The sequence below is a fragment of the Beta vulgaris genome, chromosome 9 (genome assembly GCF_026745355.1).
Source record: "Beta vulgaris subsp. vulgaris cultivar EL10 chromosome 9, EL10.2, whole genome shotgun sequence".
NCBI lineage: Eukaryota > Viridiplantae > Streptophyta > Magnoliopsida > Caryophyllales > Amaranthaceae > Beta > Beta vulgaris.
Window position 1 is genome coordinate 3,175,727 of NC_079210.1, and position 16,952 is coordinate 3,192,678.

At 37.2% G+C, this 16,952-nt stretch overlaps 3 protein-coding genes and 1 long non-coding RNA gene across 5 annotated transcripts in view; all 4 read left to right on the top strand.

The window, feature by feature from the left end:
- The window catches only part of LOC130589973 (uncharacterized), an 82,118-nt gene that overhangs the window by 45,202 nt on the left and 19,964 nt on the right, over window positions 1-16,952 (top strand). The gene's annotated exons all lie outside the window — the stretch shown is intronic.
- LOC104902709 (GDSL esterase/lipase At4g10955) lies at window positions 154-3,789 on the top strand. The gene is made up of 2 exons (XM_010690589.3): window positions 154-807; window positions 2,618-3,789. Exons 1-2 carry the CDS (start codon window positions 650-652, stop codon window positions 3,606-3,608), a joined length of 1,149 nt encoding a protein of 382 aa, XP_010688891.2. The 5' UTR covers window positions 154-649; the 3' UTR covers window positions 3,609-3,789.
- On the top strand, window positions 4,726-8,349 carry LOC104902710 (pentatricopeptide repeat-containing protein At3g16610). Of its 2 annotated transcripts, none has more exons than XM_019251882.3 (2): window positions 4,726-7,884; window positions 7,970-8,349. In XM_019251882.3, exon 1 carries the CDS (start codon window positions 4,868-4,870, stop codon window positions 7,289-7,291), a length of 2,424 nt encoding a protein of 807 aa, XP_019107427.2. In that variant the 5' UTR covers window positions 4,726-4,867; the 3' UTR covers window positions 7,292-7,884; window positions 7,970-8,349. The 2 variants fall into 2 exon arrangements, with proteins under 2 accessions (XP_019107427.2, XP_048492570.1); XM_048636613.2 differs by lacking the exon at window positions 7,970-8,349 and having other exon boundaries at window positions 4,726-7,391; window positions 7,487-7,935.
- Window positions 12,606-16,548, top strand: LOC104902711 (protein FATTY ACID EXPORT 2, chloroplastic). Its single transcript, XM_010690593.4, has 2 exons — window positions 12,606-12,884; window positions 15,529-16,548. The coding sequence occupies exon 2, from the start codon at window positions 15,529-15,531 to the stop codon at window positions 16,291-16,293; it is 765 nt and encodes a 254-aa protein (XP_010688895.2). The 5' UTR covers window positions 12,606-12,884; the 3' UTR covers window positions 16,294-16,548.

A 16,952-nucleotide genomic window follows, 5' to 3' on the forward strand; every position in this document is an offset into this window, starting at 1 on the left:
GAGACGAATCTAACAAGATCTCACATAACTATATTTCTCCTTAAGTACAAATTACAAAAAAATCATCAAAATTACACATGTGAATAATGTCAAATATCAAAATGGATCATCTAAAAAAAATTATATAATGTTAATATCATAGATGTGAAATAAATACCATCCCTAATCCCCTACACCAATTTGGTAAAAGTGGGCTTTAACTTGAGTTGCAAACTTGCAACGTCAAGTACACGCGGACATGCGACAACACGAGCGAAATATGACCGTTGGAAAAATCTAATGCACCTCTCTTTCCTTTTTCACATAAATCACTAAATTACATTTTCTTAATCCAACCCACTAATACAAAACCTCCCACACTCCTCCACCATCATCAAATCGAATCACATACACAAAACCCAAAATTAGAAAGCTGAAGAATTACAAAAAAAAATAAAAACCCCAAAAATTCTATTTTCTCTCTCCTCTTTCTTCCATAAGAGTAGGGTGTGTTTGGTTTCCAGAATAACGAATCCAAAGAATGAAACTTTTTTATTAATCAGAAATGATGTGACATTGAAAACAAAAAAAAGGAACGGTCCATACATAATTTCAATAACAGCATATTCTTCAAGATCAATATCACTTTTACAGTGAATATTTATTGATAATGGCAGAAGAAGTTGAAGGAAATCTCCAAGAAATGGCAGCAACAACTATACAAATGATGGAAGGAAGTAATGTAGAAGCTCATCCTTATGCATTTCATGTTTCTGGCCCACGTAATCTTTCTTCTCCTAATTGGAGAGACATTATTAGTTCTACATGGTAAGTTTCCGAAACCCCAACTGTTTTCGTGCTACAAATGTTTTTTTAAGTACCCAATTGATGATATGAAGTCATACGACATCTACAGTAAAGATCAAAATTGATATATGATTAAACCGTTTTTTTTAATGTTTTCGTTTCTGAAACCCCAACTGTTTCCGTGCTACAAATGTTTTTTTTAAGTACCCAATTGATGATATGAAGTCATACGACATCTACAGTATAGATCAAAATTGATATATGGCGTCTACCGTGTATATGATTTGCTTGGCTTATGGGAATTTGTTGGTTGATGTTTTAATCTAATTACGTTGATGGGTGCTATGTGAAGCAGTTAATTTTAATGGGATATGGTTGCCTTATTTGGTTGTTGCAACTTGCAAGTATATCCTAAAATTCATAATCTAATGGTGTCCTTTTAAGATCTGATGTGTTACAAACTTGCATGATTAAAAAAAATGGAAAGTTTTTCAATATCTTAAGAAGATTTGAGAATTGCTTAATTTCTCTATTAAAGTAAGGGTTGCTTGTAACCAAGGATGTTTTGGCGTAGTGGTTAGATTGAGGTGCTGTGAATGATAGGTTATAGGTTGGAAACCCCCTTGCCTTCTTTGTATTGCCTTCGTGGCTCATATGGATAAAAAAAAAAAAAGTAAGGGTTGCTTGTTAGTATGAGTAGTGATTAATAATTTGATGTTGGATCCAGGTAAGTTAACTCTTTTTTAGGTTATTTGCATCCAGAAGTTTCTATATAAAATTGTTGGCTGTTGCAGAATTATCCTTCTATTTTTAGGACATACAGTATGTTGGAACTTGTCAATTCTTCTGTAGATCTGTAGATGTCTAATGTAACCATTTCAAGTGTCCTGTACCTTGAATCATTATGAGTATATTCGACCGAGATTTGTTGCTTTAGCATTCATCACACAATTTAGAGATTAGAGAACTTAAGGTTTGAAATTGGTACAATCAGGATCAATTTGTACACACTTACAGTTTAGAGTTCAGACTCGTACAAGATGTCTTGTGCTATGTTGTTCGGACTCTTCATTTCACCTCAAGTACCCGTGTCGGTTCCTCGACACTCGGACATGGGTGGGACACTTGGACACTTTGTTTTGGACTAAAAAATAGCCGAGTCGGACACTTGGACACGTATCCGTTCCGAGTCTGAGCAACATAGGTCTTGTGGACCGAAATTGAAGCTTTGTTTCCTAAGTGCAGATGAAAGAATCATGTGGTTATGCACATACTTAAGGTAAAAGTAAAGCGAAGGCTTTGTTTGGTTGGACGGATTGCATTTTCAATGCAATGGGAAATGATTTTCCAAGGAAAAACACAGCACAAGTGTAATTAGTTTTCTTTTGTTTGTTTTTTACAAGGAGTTGTAGAGAGAAGAAAAAATAAAAGAAAAAGTGGGGAGAGGTTGGATAGTAGAAGAAATGAGAAGGTAAGGATAATTTGGCATTACTCCCTTAAGAAAGGAAAATGTGATATTCCTTGGGGAAACTATATCCTACCCTTGAGAAAACTATTCTTCAACCTCTACAAACCAAACTAAGGAAAATGGGAAAACCAATTTTCAAGAAAATGTGTTCCGTCCAACCAAACACTCTCATAGTGAAAGAACAATGAATTAGCTATCCTGGATGTATTTACAGCAAAACTATTTTTATAATTTTTCTCCTCCTTTGACAATGAATTATGTTGCTGGTGTGTCTCTTGTGCAATCAGCTAAATTTACAACTATTTGTCCATGGCATAACAATATTATTATTCTCTAAAAACCCATTGATATGGAAATATGCAGGAAAGATGGCAATTACAAAAGAACAGTCATGGCCTGTTTCATTCAAGCTGCTTACCTGCTAGAGCTTGACAGGCAAGAAAACAGAACAGCCGAAAATGCTTTAGCTCCAAAGTGGTGGTTGCCTTTCAAGTACAAGCTAACTAAGACCTTAATTGACGAGAGAGATGGATCCATATTCGGAGCAATACTTGAATGGGACCGCTCTGCAGCTTTGGCAGACTTCATTCTTATTCGACCAAGTGGGGCCCCAAAGGCCGTTTTAGCTCTAAGAGGAACACTTCTCAAGAGCGTGACAATCCGAAGGGACTTAACTGATGACCTTCGTTTCCTTGCTTGGGAAAGTTTGAAGGGTTCAGTAAGATTTAAAGTAGCTTTTGATGCACTCAAATCGATTGCAGACAAGTATGGAAGCGGCAATGTCTCCATTGTCGGTCATTCATTAGGTGCCGGGTTTGCCCTTCAAGTCGGAAAGACACTAGCTAAAGAGGGAATATATGTAGAGGCTCACTTATTCAATCCTCCTTCGGTTTCCCTAGCCATGAGCCTCAAGAATCTTGGAGAGAAGGCTGTTTTTGGTTGGAAGAGAATTAGGTCAATGCTTCCTTCAGGGAGTGAAATCCAGACCATATCAGATGATCAGAACAACGCGGCAAATGTAGCATTGAAAAAGTGGGTTCCACACTTGTACGTGAATAACAGCGACTATGTATGCTGCTATTATGCTGATCCAACCGGGAAAGGTGAAGAAATCCATAGTGGGAGTAAGGAGAATGTGGCTCCAGTTAGTAATGCTGCTAGTGCTGCCGCGAAGCTCTTTGTATTGTCTAAGGGAAATCAGAAGTTTCTTGATGCTCACAAGTTGGAGCAATGGTGGGCTGATGATTTGGAACTCCAAACTGTTATCAACAATAGTAAGCTGATCAGCAGACAACTCAAATCTTTATATCAACTCCCAGCATCACAGCAGGCACCAGCAGTAAAGCCAAGATAGGAAAGTTGGAGACTTGTTGCAGTTGCTGAATTTTAGCTGATAACTTTTAATTTCTTTTCTCATCTTATGATATTGTTCTTCACAAGTGTGATCTAGATGTTGTGTAACTCAGAATTCTCATGATTCTTCTCACTTTTCACTAATTCATGTCCAAGTACTTTGGGCTTATTGGTTTGGCAAAGAGCTAATGTACATCCTTTCCAAAGAGCTACCGGTTTGATTACTATTCCAATCAAAAACTTTATTTCTTAAAAGGAATTAATCCTTTCCCTCTCAATGAAAAATTTGAAAAAAATTATACATTCTCGTTATTTGTATCCACAACTTAATTACAAGTTTCAATTTTGGATTATGAAATTATGAAACATAAAATTTTATTGAATTGGATCAATTAGTTTCTGAACTTGGGCAATGCTTTGCTTGGACCAAATGATCTTAAAGAATCCACACTATAATTGTGAAAATTAAGATCGGAAACCCATTGAATAAGGAGTGTCCAGGGGTGAATATAGTGCAACTCAATGAATATCAGTAAGAGAGTTTGAATGATCTATTGGTAGCTATTAATGGTTAAAACATCATTTTTCTTGTTAAAAGACCCACCAATACAACATTAGGAACAAATAAAGTCTTTTAACTTTTCTAAATTATCCTCACATGAAAACTTGGAACAAGGAAAGGGTTGATTATGGTTGTTATGGTTCAATTTGATCGCAAATCTTAAGAGATGAAGGAGAGAAAAAAAAGACTTCGATAAACAGTGAGTAGAAGATAAGAGGTGTGTGGTTTAATGAAACGCGTATGGTTCAATTTGATTACGGTTGTTATGGTTCAATTTGATCGCAAATCTTAAGAGATGAAGGAGAGAAAAAAAAGACTTCGATAAACAGTGAGGAGAAGATAAGAGGTGTGTGGTTTAATGAAACGCGTATCACGCAACATTTATAAGATAATTACTAAACTACTTTACCCCGTATTATCGTGTAATAGTATAGGACTATAGGCAAACATGATGTATTATTCTAGTATTCACCCTCAGGCCTCATCTCCATAATCAAAGAAAAATAATACTCATAAGATTTATAAGAATTTCTCCAATAAAGAGGACAAAAGAAAAAGGAAAAAACCTAACATAGGTTAATATAAATATCGTTGAATTCAACACATTTCTTCCTTTCTCATCCATCTTCAATTGGCGGGAAAAATGAACTGAGCAACGAAATACGCCATACTTCCGCAAGAAAGAGAGAGATAGAGAGATGGTACAATGCTTTATGCAACTCAATCGTGTTTCTCTCCCTATTTTACTCAGCAAGTTTCGCTTTTTTCATGGCATTTCATTGGAAGAATACCCAGAATTGCTTGAACGTTGCATTCAAACTAAATCTCTTAAAGATGGCAAGATTATCCATCAGCAGATTCTTAAAAATGACGACTACCATGGAAATGTCAGTTCTTTCGCGCTCGAAAAGCTCGGCCGCTTGTATCTTACTTGCGGCCGAATTGGTAGTGCACGCCATGTGTTTGATGAAATTCCTGACCCAACTGTTATTATGTGGAATTTGATGATCCGGGCATATGCTTGGAATGGACCCTTTGAAGCTTCTGTTGATTTGTACTCCCAAATGTGCATTTCTGGGACCATCCCCACTAAGTTTACCTTCCCTTTTGTTCTTAAGGCATGTTCGAGTTTGAATGCAATAGAACGCGGTGAAGAGATTCATAATCATGTTTTACGACTTGGGTTTGACTCGGATGTGTACGTTTCCACTGCTTTAGTCGATTTGTATGCAAAATGTGGGGAGATAGCTCGAGCTGAGAATGTCTTTTATGGCATGCAGTGTAGGGATATTGTGGCTTGGAATGCCATGATTGCTGGTTTTTCACTTCATGGGTTTTATGATGATATGATGAGATTGGTTGTTGAAATGCAGCAAGCAGGAATAAGCCCTAACTCCTCTACTGTTGTGACTATATTACCAGCAATTGCTCAAGCTAGTGCCTTGACTCATGGGAAGGCGATCCATGCGTATTCTGTGAGGCAGGGATATAGCAATGCAGTTATGGTGGGGACAGGGCTTGTGGATATGTATGGGAAATGTGGATGCATTTCTTATGCTAGGACGATCTTTGAATTTTTGGGTGTCAGAAACGAAGTCACTTGGAGTGCAATGATTGGTGCATATGTTGTATCTGATCACATGAATGAAGCTTTGGGGTTGTTCAACCATATGTTGCTCGCAGAAGCTGGAAGTCCATCACTAGTTACTCTTTGTTGTGCACTTCGAGCTTGTACGAAGCTGATTGATCTAACTAATGGGAGAAGGATCCATGGTTGCATTTTGAAATCAGGGCATCTTTCAGATTTAATGGTTAGCAACACAACTCTTTCTATGTACGCAAAGTGTGGTATATTAGATGATGCTGTCAAGTTTTTTCAAGAAATGAATCCAATAGATAGAGTCTCTTATGGTGCAATGATTTCTGGGTGTGTCCAAAACGGTAACACTCTTCAAGCCTTAAATTTCTTCAGGAATATGCAGTTTTCAGGATTTGATCCAGATGAGACTACTATGCTCTCCCTGCTACCAGCTTGTTCTCATTTGGCTGCTTTAAAAAATGGGGCATGTGCCCATGGATATTCTGTAATTCGTGGTTTTGTGGCTGATACTTCAATCTGTAATGCGCTGATTGATATGTATGCAAAGTGCGGAAAGGTCAAAACTGCTAGGGAAGTTTTTAATAGGATGAATAACCGTGACATTATCTCATGGAATACTATGATTGCCGGCTATGGTATTCATGGCCTTGGCTCAGATGCCCTTGCTTTATTTGATGAACTAAGAACTACAGATCTAATTCCGGATGACATAACATTCATTAGTCTTTTGATTGCTTGCACTCATTCAGGTCTTGTTGTAGAAGGGAAATACTGGTTCAATGCTATGCGAGGGTTTCAGATTGTTCCTAGGATCGATCACTGTATATGTATGGTTGATCTATTGGGTCGAGCAGGTCTTCTAGAGGAGGCTAGAAGTTTCATTGACAATATGCCATGCACACCCAATGTTCATGTATGGAGTGCCTTACTCGCTGCATGTAAAACCCACAAGGATGTTGAATTGGCTGAAGAGGCATCAAAGAGGATCCACAATCTGGGTCCTGAAAGTTCTGGAAATTTCGTGCTTTTGTCTAATATATACAGTTGTGCTGGGAGATGGGAGGATGCAGCTTCTGTTAGAATCACACAGAGAGATCAGGGTTTTAAGAAAAGGCCAGGATGTAGTTGGGTCGAGATAAATGGCACTATACATGCATTTGTTGGTGGTGACTATTCACATCCACTATCAGAACAAATATATAAGAAATTAGAGGAGCTGCTGACTGATATGAAAAAGCTGGGGTATCAGGCAGTCTCCGGTGTTGTATTTCAGGATGTTGAAGAAGAAGAAAAGGAGCAAATTCTTCTTTATCATAGTGAAAAGTTAGCTATTGCATTTGCTACAATTAGTCTGAGCCAAAGCCAGCCGATTTTTGTTACCAAGAACTTGAGGGTTTGTGGTGACTGTCATGATGCTATTAAGTACATCACTCTTGTCACCAAGAGGGAGATAACGGTTAGGGATACCAGTCGTTTCCACCATTTTAAAGATGGTGCATGCAATTGTGGAGATTTTTGGTAACCTTTTGGGACAAACGTAATGATATATATTCTTGTGAAGAGACATATTTGCTACTCTGACTTGTTCTGCTGAAGGCCAAGATCATAGAGTTTCAGGACAGGTAATATCTTCTTCTCATTTATGATTACACTAACTATTGACAAAACTAAAGGAGATCAGAGTTCACAGCTCATATTAAGGCCTTGTGGTTGATAGGAAAGCACATTGAAGCATAATCATGTCTTATAGAAGTCTCTCGGCCAAGGTTGGTTGCTGTGTAACAGCATGGTCCCATATCAAAATCTGCTTGTTCAATCGGGCTATGCTAACTGAAGTAACAGATTAGACTTCAGAACCATGTTTTCCCATGTGAAGGTTGATAACCAGGTAGTTGGGTTTATGGTTGAATGAAGAAGGAACAAGCAGCCGATCACTTTTTCTTTTGATAGAAAACGTGGTGCTTGCTGCTTCATCATTTCCAACATAAGCACGATTATCAACCATTAGAGTCACTTGGAAACTGTTGTACAAGATGGGTATTTAATTATGAATCCCAATGTTCTATACGCTAGCAACCGTGGAGTTTCTCTTCTGCTAGCATGACATCCTAAGAGGTACAACACTTTCCTTGTCACTCATAATTTGTTATGATGAGCGAAGCGAAATTTTTTTTTGAGAAATTATTGCATGGTAAAACAGGACAAAGGAGATTGGACCCGTTCTACAGATAGGGGGACAAAAATAAATTTCTAGATGACTGGATGCTTCATGTACAGGTTACGCTGCTTTCGATAACATAGGACGAGAATGACATAAGTGGAGCTGAGATCCTGGCAATAGATAAGATGATTGAATTTTCTCTCCTCGAACTAGAGTGCTCATTTGTGCCTGATTCATCAAATACAGGCTTCGGTGTGAAAGAGGATAATGGAGGTTCAAAGGAGCATGGGTTATTTCTCGCTAAAAAGTTTTAATGTCATTCATAATGGAAGTAGAGCATTGATAACTCTCGTAAAAGAGTGCCAAATAGTGTTCTCTATTGAATATTGAAGAGGTTTTAGCAGTTGAAAGTAACAACTTGGAAGAGGTTTTACTGATTGTCATTCATTTGGACCAATTGTTCTGAACTTGTTTCTTTTATTTTCTTTTCTTGACGGGGATTATCTCAACTTAAAGAAGAACTCGACTAAGATCTGCTGGAACCTAGCAGCTAGCAGCTAGCTCAGAAGTTTGGAAGATAGCAATGACACATTTTATTTTGTTTCTTGTACCTTAGTTTGGTGGGACTTGGGAGATGCTGTTATACCTGTGCGATTATTCATCATAAGTTGTAGATAGAGATGGCAATGGATAGGATTTGGATAGTCTAGGGTTAGACCTGAACCCATACCCTAATTTTTGGAAGTAGACGCATACCCTACCCGTACTCATAGGATAAATTTTTTTAGGACCCTTGCCCGTACCCATAGGGTCCGATAGAGTAGGGTCTAGGGTCTAAAATGGGTCCAATACAAAAAAAAATCGTTTATATTTTCACGTGTATATAAAATTCTTAAGCACAATTCTATATATTAATTTTGCAATTAGCTTACTTAATATCACATATTCACATTCCATAGCAATACATAGTTTTTGCACATCCCAAAAGTCTCATAAATCAAAATATAAATAAAGAGAGTGACATTGTGATAGTGAGAGACAAAGAGTAGGGAAGGAGAGTGCGAGTAGAGCGAGAGAGTGACACTGTGATAGTGAGAGATTGAGAGAGTAAGAGTAGAGTGAAAGATAAGACGTGATTACGATTTGCGGCTAAGGTTCCTAAGTGAGAGAGTGACACTATATGTATGTGTATATATATATATATATGTATATATATATATATATGTATATATATGTATATATATGTATATGTATGTATATATATATATATGTATGTATATATATATATGTATGTATATATATATATGTATGTATATATATATATGTATGTATATATATATATATGTATGTATATATATATATATATATATATTAATTTTTAAAAATAAAAATATATATTTTAATTGGTGTGGGTCTATGGGTAGGGTCTGGATATTTGAGGATTAGACCATTACACTATCCTTTACCCGATAGTACTAGGACCCATACCCTAACTTTTTCCATATGGTTCAAAAAATGGGTGGGTCTGGGTAGGGTCTTGGACCCATTACCATTCCTGGTTGTAGGAATGGGTTTTAGAATTTTTTTTTCTGAGCTGAGAGTAAGTCAAGGGTGGACGACTTGCAAGTTTCTCTTGTTAATAATGTCTTCCTTGTATCAATATGGGGGATTTCTTGAGTTTTCTGTTGGAGTAATGGCTCTGAAAAAGCCTTCTATAATTTGCTCTTTGCACATTTTCGTGGATCTGCGCATTGCCATTAACCCATTATTAGTCCCATACTATGCACATTTTGGTGAATGCACGACCGCTCGTATACAGTCGCACGACCACTTCTACAAATTAATTTGCACGATCGATCATGCACGATCTTCCAACATTTGTGACAGCGTTTTTATTGCCTTTAATGCGTTGTAAGTTGTAAGTTGTAACTTGTAACATCAATATTAGGATTAAAGAGAGGCTTTTACTAACTTAATTCTTATTAGTATATGTAGATGCAATTAAGCTTGGTTACTCTATCCGTCTCTGTTTTTTGTTGAGAGTTTACATGAAATTAGTCTCCTTCAAAATGAGTATGTCATCTACCAATTTGTTCAAGTTTTATGACGTAAATTTGGCGTTACCACATAGAAAATGGCAAACATCACAATTATTGTTAAAAAAAAGTAATTATATGTTATATTACAAAGAAAAAATTGACAACAATCAAGTGAAATTTTAAGGTAGAGCTTCCACCTTAAATCACAAGTTTAGAACTCATAGCTATAGCCTATAAGATTGACATATATGGCAATTGTGTCCCCTAAATGAAATAAAAATGAAATTAGACACTATCCGGTCCTAATTATAACTGGTTTACTTTTAAAGGTTTCAACTTTCAATTGACTTGGAACGCAAATTTTAAGGAACATCTCAAATCAGCATTCATCTTTAAAATTCGTTAAATACTTTCTCTGTTATGTTTTTAATGAAACATAGAGAATTAACATGGGGATTTAGGAGAGGAGAGAGATAAAGATATAAGAAAAGGAAGGACCCATGTAATGAAGAAAGAGATAATGAGAAGTCATTTCTAACCGAAAATTTTCTAAATTAGAACCAATTTGAACAGTTTTGTTCAAGATAACTTTTCCTGTGGTATAGTTAGCCAAAACAATAGCGTATTTTTTTTTTTAAAAAAAATACTCCCCTTGTAATGAATTACTAGCAACATTTAGTATTATTCTGAGAGGTAAAATATACAATTAGTGCTAGTAATTCGTTATGTAGGGAGTAGTATATAAAACCCAACATATAACCTTGGAGCTAGACATATTCTCCACAAGCGGCACAACATCCCCACCGATCAATGTCCCAATTGCAACATCCAAAGTGAAACACTTAACCATCTATTTCTCACTTGCCATAAGGCCACTTCACTATGATCGTCCCGACAAACAAAAGAATGGCTACAATTGTCTTTCCCTAATATCCCACTTCCACTCCTTCAATTGCTACAAAACCTCAAAAGTAACTGGAATTTAAGGAAATTTATTTTTCTCTTATATAATTTATGGAAAGAACGAAATGTTGCCACATTCTCCAATGAAACATGGTCCTTCCATCGAGTCCTACATTGAGGAGAATTCAACCATTCTAGAATGGATCACCATGTCCTATATTGATAAGTTACATTATGCAGGATATCCTTTAAAGGGAACACTACCCCCTTCCCATTCCCCCACATCCTCTCCCATCTTAGTTTCATGGCTCCCCCCACCGGCCACCACTACACTACCTCAAACTCAACTTTGATGGCTCTGTAAAAAGCAGAGCGCCAGTGATGGGGTTTCATCATCGGAATTCATAAAAGCTGAACCTCTACATGTTATGGCCTTCAATCTTGGCTTAACGCCGGTTTTCGTGGCCGAGGCTTCAGTCTTCACAAGGGCATCCTATTGGCAAAAATTACTCATAACATCATGAACCTCAAAATCGAAGGAGATAACATCCTCGTCATCAACACCGTGAAAAATATTTGGCAAATCCAAGCTATCATTCGAGATATCCAAATTCTCCTCCAGCATTTCAACTCATGGGACATCTTACACGTTTATCGGAAGCAAACAGGACAACAACTGGATAGCAAATGTCGATCATCTTGTATATTCTTTTTTACTATAGATCTTTGTAATGCTCCGGCTCTCTCATGTATTTTTTGTAACCAACGCATTAGGAGTTCCCCTTGAGCGAAGAGTCTCCTAATGCTTTTTCTTCTTATCTATATATAAAAAAAAATTATCAAGGTGATGTTTATGAATTTAAATTAAAAGTATTATTTAATTTAAAAATGTATTTTTTAAAACTAAATGTACCACCTTTTTGTAGTGATGTGAACAAAATGTATAGAACATTCTGAATCGGGCAAACTCTTATCTAACAAATTTTCAATTGACGACATATTCTCTCTATTTGTTTATTTATTTCACCACATAGTAACATAAATTATAAACTAACACTATTACAAAAAGGCATATAAGTAGATGAACTATTCAGGCATTGATTTTCAATAAAATATTAAATAATGATACAAATTTGAAGCAGCGACACACAAGTTTCATGACCCGTTCCATACCTGAAGCGATCCAAAACCAAGTACGACATAACCCATACACACAAACCGATAACTAACGACATCAACTTGACTCGAACCTAACCCAAAAACGTGTCTTAACCTGATAAGTATCTGACCCACGCATGGCCTGAACTTGAAAGCACCCGCTACAAACTTGTAATAAACCCGACCCGACACCACATGACAACGATAGATGACTTGTCCTGAAATTGGCCTCCCAGAACCCGAAAGAAGAAAAAATTGAGGCAGACCTGACCGAATTACGATCGTTCCCGACTTGCATCCGATCTGTTTGATTTATTGACCTGATACGACCTGACCGAACATGACCTGAAACGCGCGATGACCCAACCTGAACCTGACTCGAGTAACTGAATTGACAGCTAGTGAGAGGTAGAACATTCAATTGTTGCTAGTAATTCGTTATGGAGGGATTACTATATAAAAACCCATCATATAACCTGATTACAGGTATATTATCAAGGGAATGTTTATGGTTTTAACTTAAAAGTATTATTTAATTTAAAAATGTATTTTTAAAACTAAATATACCACCTTTTGTAGTGATCTGAACAAAATGTATACAACATTCTGAATTGGGCAAATTCTTACCCTAACCCTCTTTACAAATTTTGCACTTCACGATACTCTCTCTCTGTTCATCCATTGCAGCTTTTTCATCTTAAAAAGTTCGCTTTATCTCTCACAATCTCGAATCTTCAGCATCAAATTACCTTTCCTTAGTTTGAGGAACAGATAAGAAGAGTGAGAAACGGGCTGCAGGCAATTCAATCCTTTGTCAACGAGACCAGAAACTTGGATCTTCCAAAAATTTGAAGGTTCGTTTAGGATTTAAATTTATTTAAAGCTGTAAAATTTTACATTGTATCTTACCCAAATTTGAGCAAAAAATTAGAATTTATATCTTGATTTTTTTCCCCATTTATTTAGCTAAAAAAAAAAAAACAGATGTTGGGGTTTCAGTTGAACCCCCTAAAACATGAGAATTATATGTTATGCAGTAGGAAAATTTGTTCTTCGTCCAGAAGATAGTTCATTGTGGACTATGGTTGATATGTGATCGATTGTTGTATGTCAACTTTTATATAATATCATTTTAAGTAGCATTTTTACACAAATCTTTAGTTGGTGTTATTGATGACCTTAAACAATTGGATAGATCAATGTAGAGGGACATTTGAAGCCGAATTCAGGTTGATTTTGTTTACCCTGCCATTTTTGGTGAGTGTACTCTTCATGCTAGTTATACTAAAGATTACTTCCTCCGTTTCATAATACTCGCTACACTTTCCATTGTGGGAAGTTTCACGTTACCTGCTACATTTCCTTTTTGGGCAATAAACTCTCTCTATCCCTCTCCTCCCACATGGGTCCCTTTTCTTTTTATTCTTTACCTCTCTCTTCTTCAAAAATTGACCAGAAGTCCGTGAATGGAGAAGTGTAACGAGTAAAATGAAACGTGGAAGTATATATAATCGTGCGTGGACAACAGTGAAATCATAATCATTAGGTTAACAAGAATTTGCTGGCAAATTTATGGAGTTGAGGAGTTGTTGTGGCAAAGATGTACGCGAAGTTCCCCTAAAAGTCTGAAATTAAGAAGAAAATGATTAGCATTGTAAAGCACTTGTGTTGACTACTTATACTCTGACATGAAGACGGACACTTAACATTCCATTTTTGGACCAAAAACAAAGTTTTGACTTTTGACACATGGTCTTGTACCTGTCTCTGTTAATGGTAACACGTCTTAATACACATGTAGTTCAGTTGAGATCAGTTGTGATCTGTTTGATATTCTAGATAATTTAGGATGTAATAGGATGGAGGTGGTGGTTGTACTGTAGTAGTGAAACCAAGCAAAAACAGATCAAACTGTAATGTTCTTGTGAGCTGTCCTTTCTTTCTTGATTTGTTTGGGTGGATTTTGTGTAATGGTTATTTTGGTTAGCGTTAAGTAGTTGTTAACTGTGGGGGTTAGTTCAGAATCATTTCCTGTTAATTGCTATTGCACGTATTTTAAGCAAGTTGCTCCATATTTTCATGTCACATGAAGAATGATCATTCGATCTTGGTGTATTCTGCAAAAGGTTGTTGGCTAGTTTACTAAAATTTTCTGGCTTGATCACTCTGCTGTCATGTCACGGGTGGCTGTGCATAAAAAAAAAAAATATGTGGGAAGCTCTGTAGCTCAGATGAATCTTTGTGCCCGAACAATGTGAATTTTTATTTGTGAACTATCTTGTGTTGAATTTGCGATTCGATGCGGTTATAAGAAAGAAGTATATATTAGCTGTTGTTGAGATTTTGATTGATGGGTGCGCCTGAGTCTGAAGTGATATTTTTTGATGGAGTTGACTATAGATGTCATAGTTGTTACTTGCAGATCTAGATGTGTGTATGCATATGTCTGTTTAAATGTTGAGATTAATGTTGTTCCTTATCGAGATCAGTTTATTGACCAGAATCTCAGGCAAATAACCTTTTATCACAGCAATATCCTGTCCTTGACTTTAGGGTTTTGCGAGATTTAGACTTAATCAGTCACAGTCACAACTATAAGTCTATAACTAGGATTATTAACCAAAAAACATCACCAAGGGGAGGTCAAATTTCAAAACCACGCCTTAACTTTAAATAATTAAATAACTATTAGAATACCCTAATCACACCGCGCTTAATTGGCTTAATTGAAAAATCTTAACTAGATAACATGTACCCAACCCCACCTGCATTCTCTTATGTCCCGACCACAGCGACTTCCCCTTCCCCTCGACAGTTCCAGATATGTCCTCTCCTCCTTTCATGCCATCTCCATCATCAGCTTAATTCAAAATTTCTCTCTCCCCTGCAATTTTTTTTATTTTTTAAAGTAGTCTTGATTAGGGATTTCTATAGTTATTTGGATGATTAATGTTAAGGGGTGGATCTAAGGATGTTACTGAAGACTTAGGCGTGGTTTCAAATTATTATTTTTAGTTTGGTATGGTTTTGAGAATTTGACATTCACTTGAGTGTGGTTTTTGGTTATTGATCCAATAACCATATTCTGCAAAATGTGGACGTCTGGAGGGGTAGGGAGTCTCACTGTCCATAGTTCTATTAGACTCATTGAAATATGGCTGATTTTCAAGATATTGCTTCAATGTGGCTTCTCTCTAACATAACCACTGGCTTTAATTAAGGGCTTGGAAGTTGTTCATGGATCATATTTTTGTAGAGCCCGTACATTCATGTATATAGTCTACAAAGTTTTTGGAAATACTAAGGCTATCCCTTTGTATATAATTGTTGTCGTAGAGCTTTTTCTTACCCTCCCAGACACGAAATAATAGAGCTTTTCCTTGTCTTCCTATGAGGTACTTTTGGAGGCTGTCCTTTTCAAGTCTGTGAAGAGTTGACATAGAGTTATCTTGTGTATTTTATGTCTTTCCCTCACCTGAAACTCTATTGTTATGACAGATGGCCAGGCTGATAACTGGCTCTCAATCCTCACTGTTGCTTCCCCAACTTCAGCCACATGCTACCTTTCCTGGAAGCAGGCTTCGATCTGTAAAGTATGGGGGAGTCTCTGTTTCTTGTTATCTGTCCTTGGCAACCAAATCAAGGACCTGCCAACTTCCTTTAACATCTGTAGCTGTATCTCAGCAAAATTCCCGCTTACACAAGGGCATTAGTGCCGCACCTGTTTCAAGTGCTTCGAGTCTCGACATTGAGTCACCAAGACTGGTTGTTGACGAACCTTATACTACTAGTGGAGGTGGTGATAGTGGTGGAGATGCAAATGTTGGAGGCGGGGGTGGAGGCGGGGGTGGGGGTGGGGGTGGAGATGGAGGTGATAATGATGGTGGAAACAAAGGTGATGAAGGATCAGATGATGCTAATGCCAAGAAGAATAAGGCTCTCTTGATGTCCCAGAAATTTACCCTGGGCTATGCTGCCCTTGTCGGACTGGGAGGTCTTATGGGCTACTTGAAAAGTGGAAGCCAGAAGTCTCTAGCATCTGGCGGACTGTCTGCTCTGCTGTTATACTACGTCTACACTGAGCTTCCTAAACGACCTGTCTTTGCTTCTTCGGTGGGTCTTGGCCTGTCTGCTGCACTCCTTGTTGTGATGGGATCACGATTCAAGAAGTCAGGAAAGGTATTCCCTGCAGGTGTTGTCTCACTCGTGTCTCTGATAATGACTGGTGGGTATGTTCATGGAGTTATGAAAACTTCACATTGAGGTGAAGTTTCAGTTCTGTTAGCTGAAATCAAACAGTTTTGTTACTCCTAGTTGGACTGTCTTTTGGGTAATGAACTCGAAAATCCTGGGTGAACTGTAGAAACTGTTTAGTCTACCAAAACTAGTGTGTAACCGTGGGATTGCATTTTAGCGTTTGTATCGGGATTTTTGTGTAGTACTGTAAATTACTTTGTTGGAATAACCCGCCATCATACGGAATTTGGCCAAGGACTATGGAGTTCAGTTGTTTTCTTAGTTCAACTGAGACTCATGAGTTAGCAGGTAACACTAGTTATTTATGACCGGCTTTTAGTGTCGGGCATGGCCTGGAATGGGTTTGATAAGGGGGCAACTGACAATCTGACATGACCCTGTTATTGGAAAATTATCACAGGCTAGCACGGTATGACTTTTGTCGCTTGTATTAGAGCATCTACAATGGGTGGGTGGGTTGTTGTTGGTCTTTGTAGTTTTTCCATTCTCTCTCCTTTCCTCCTTCTTACACCTCACATCCCACTAACTTTCCACCAACTCATCTTTTTTTTCTCACAATGGCTAGACTAGCTTTTCTAATTCTCTCTCTTACTTTTGGTATACTCCATCATATACTCTCTTTCCTATTGAAAATGTTCTTATTCTTATAATAGAGTAGATAATTT

Excerpts from the sequence above, each read along its gene's own strand:
- LOC104902710 (XM_019251882.3), top strand. The coding sequence starts at position 4,868 with ATGGTACAATGCTTTATGCAACTCAATCGTGTTTCTCTCCCTATTTTA.
- LOC104902709 (XM_010690589.3), top strand. The coding sequence starts at position 650 with ATGGCAGAAGAAGTTGAAGGAAATCTCCAAGAAATGGCAGCAACAACT. Across the intron at positions 808-2,617 it reads GACATTATTAGTTCTACATG|GAAAGATGGCAATTACAAAA; the intron begins GTAAGTTTCCGA and ends GGAAATATGCAG.
- LOC104902711 (XM_010690593.4), top strand. The coding sequence starts at position 15,529 with ATGGCCAGGCTGATAACTGGCTCTCAATCCTCACTGTTGCTTCCCCAA.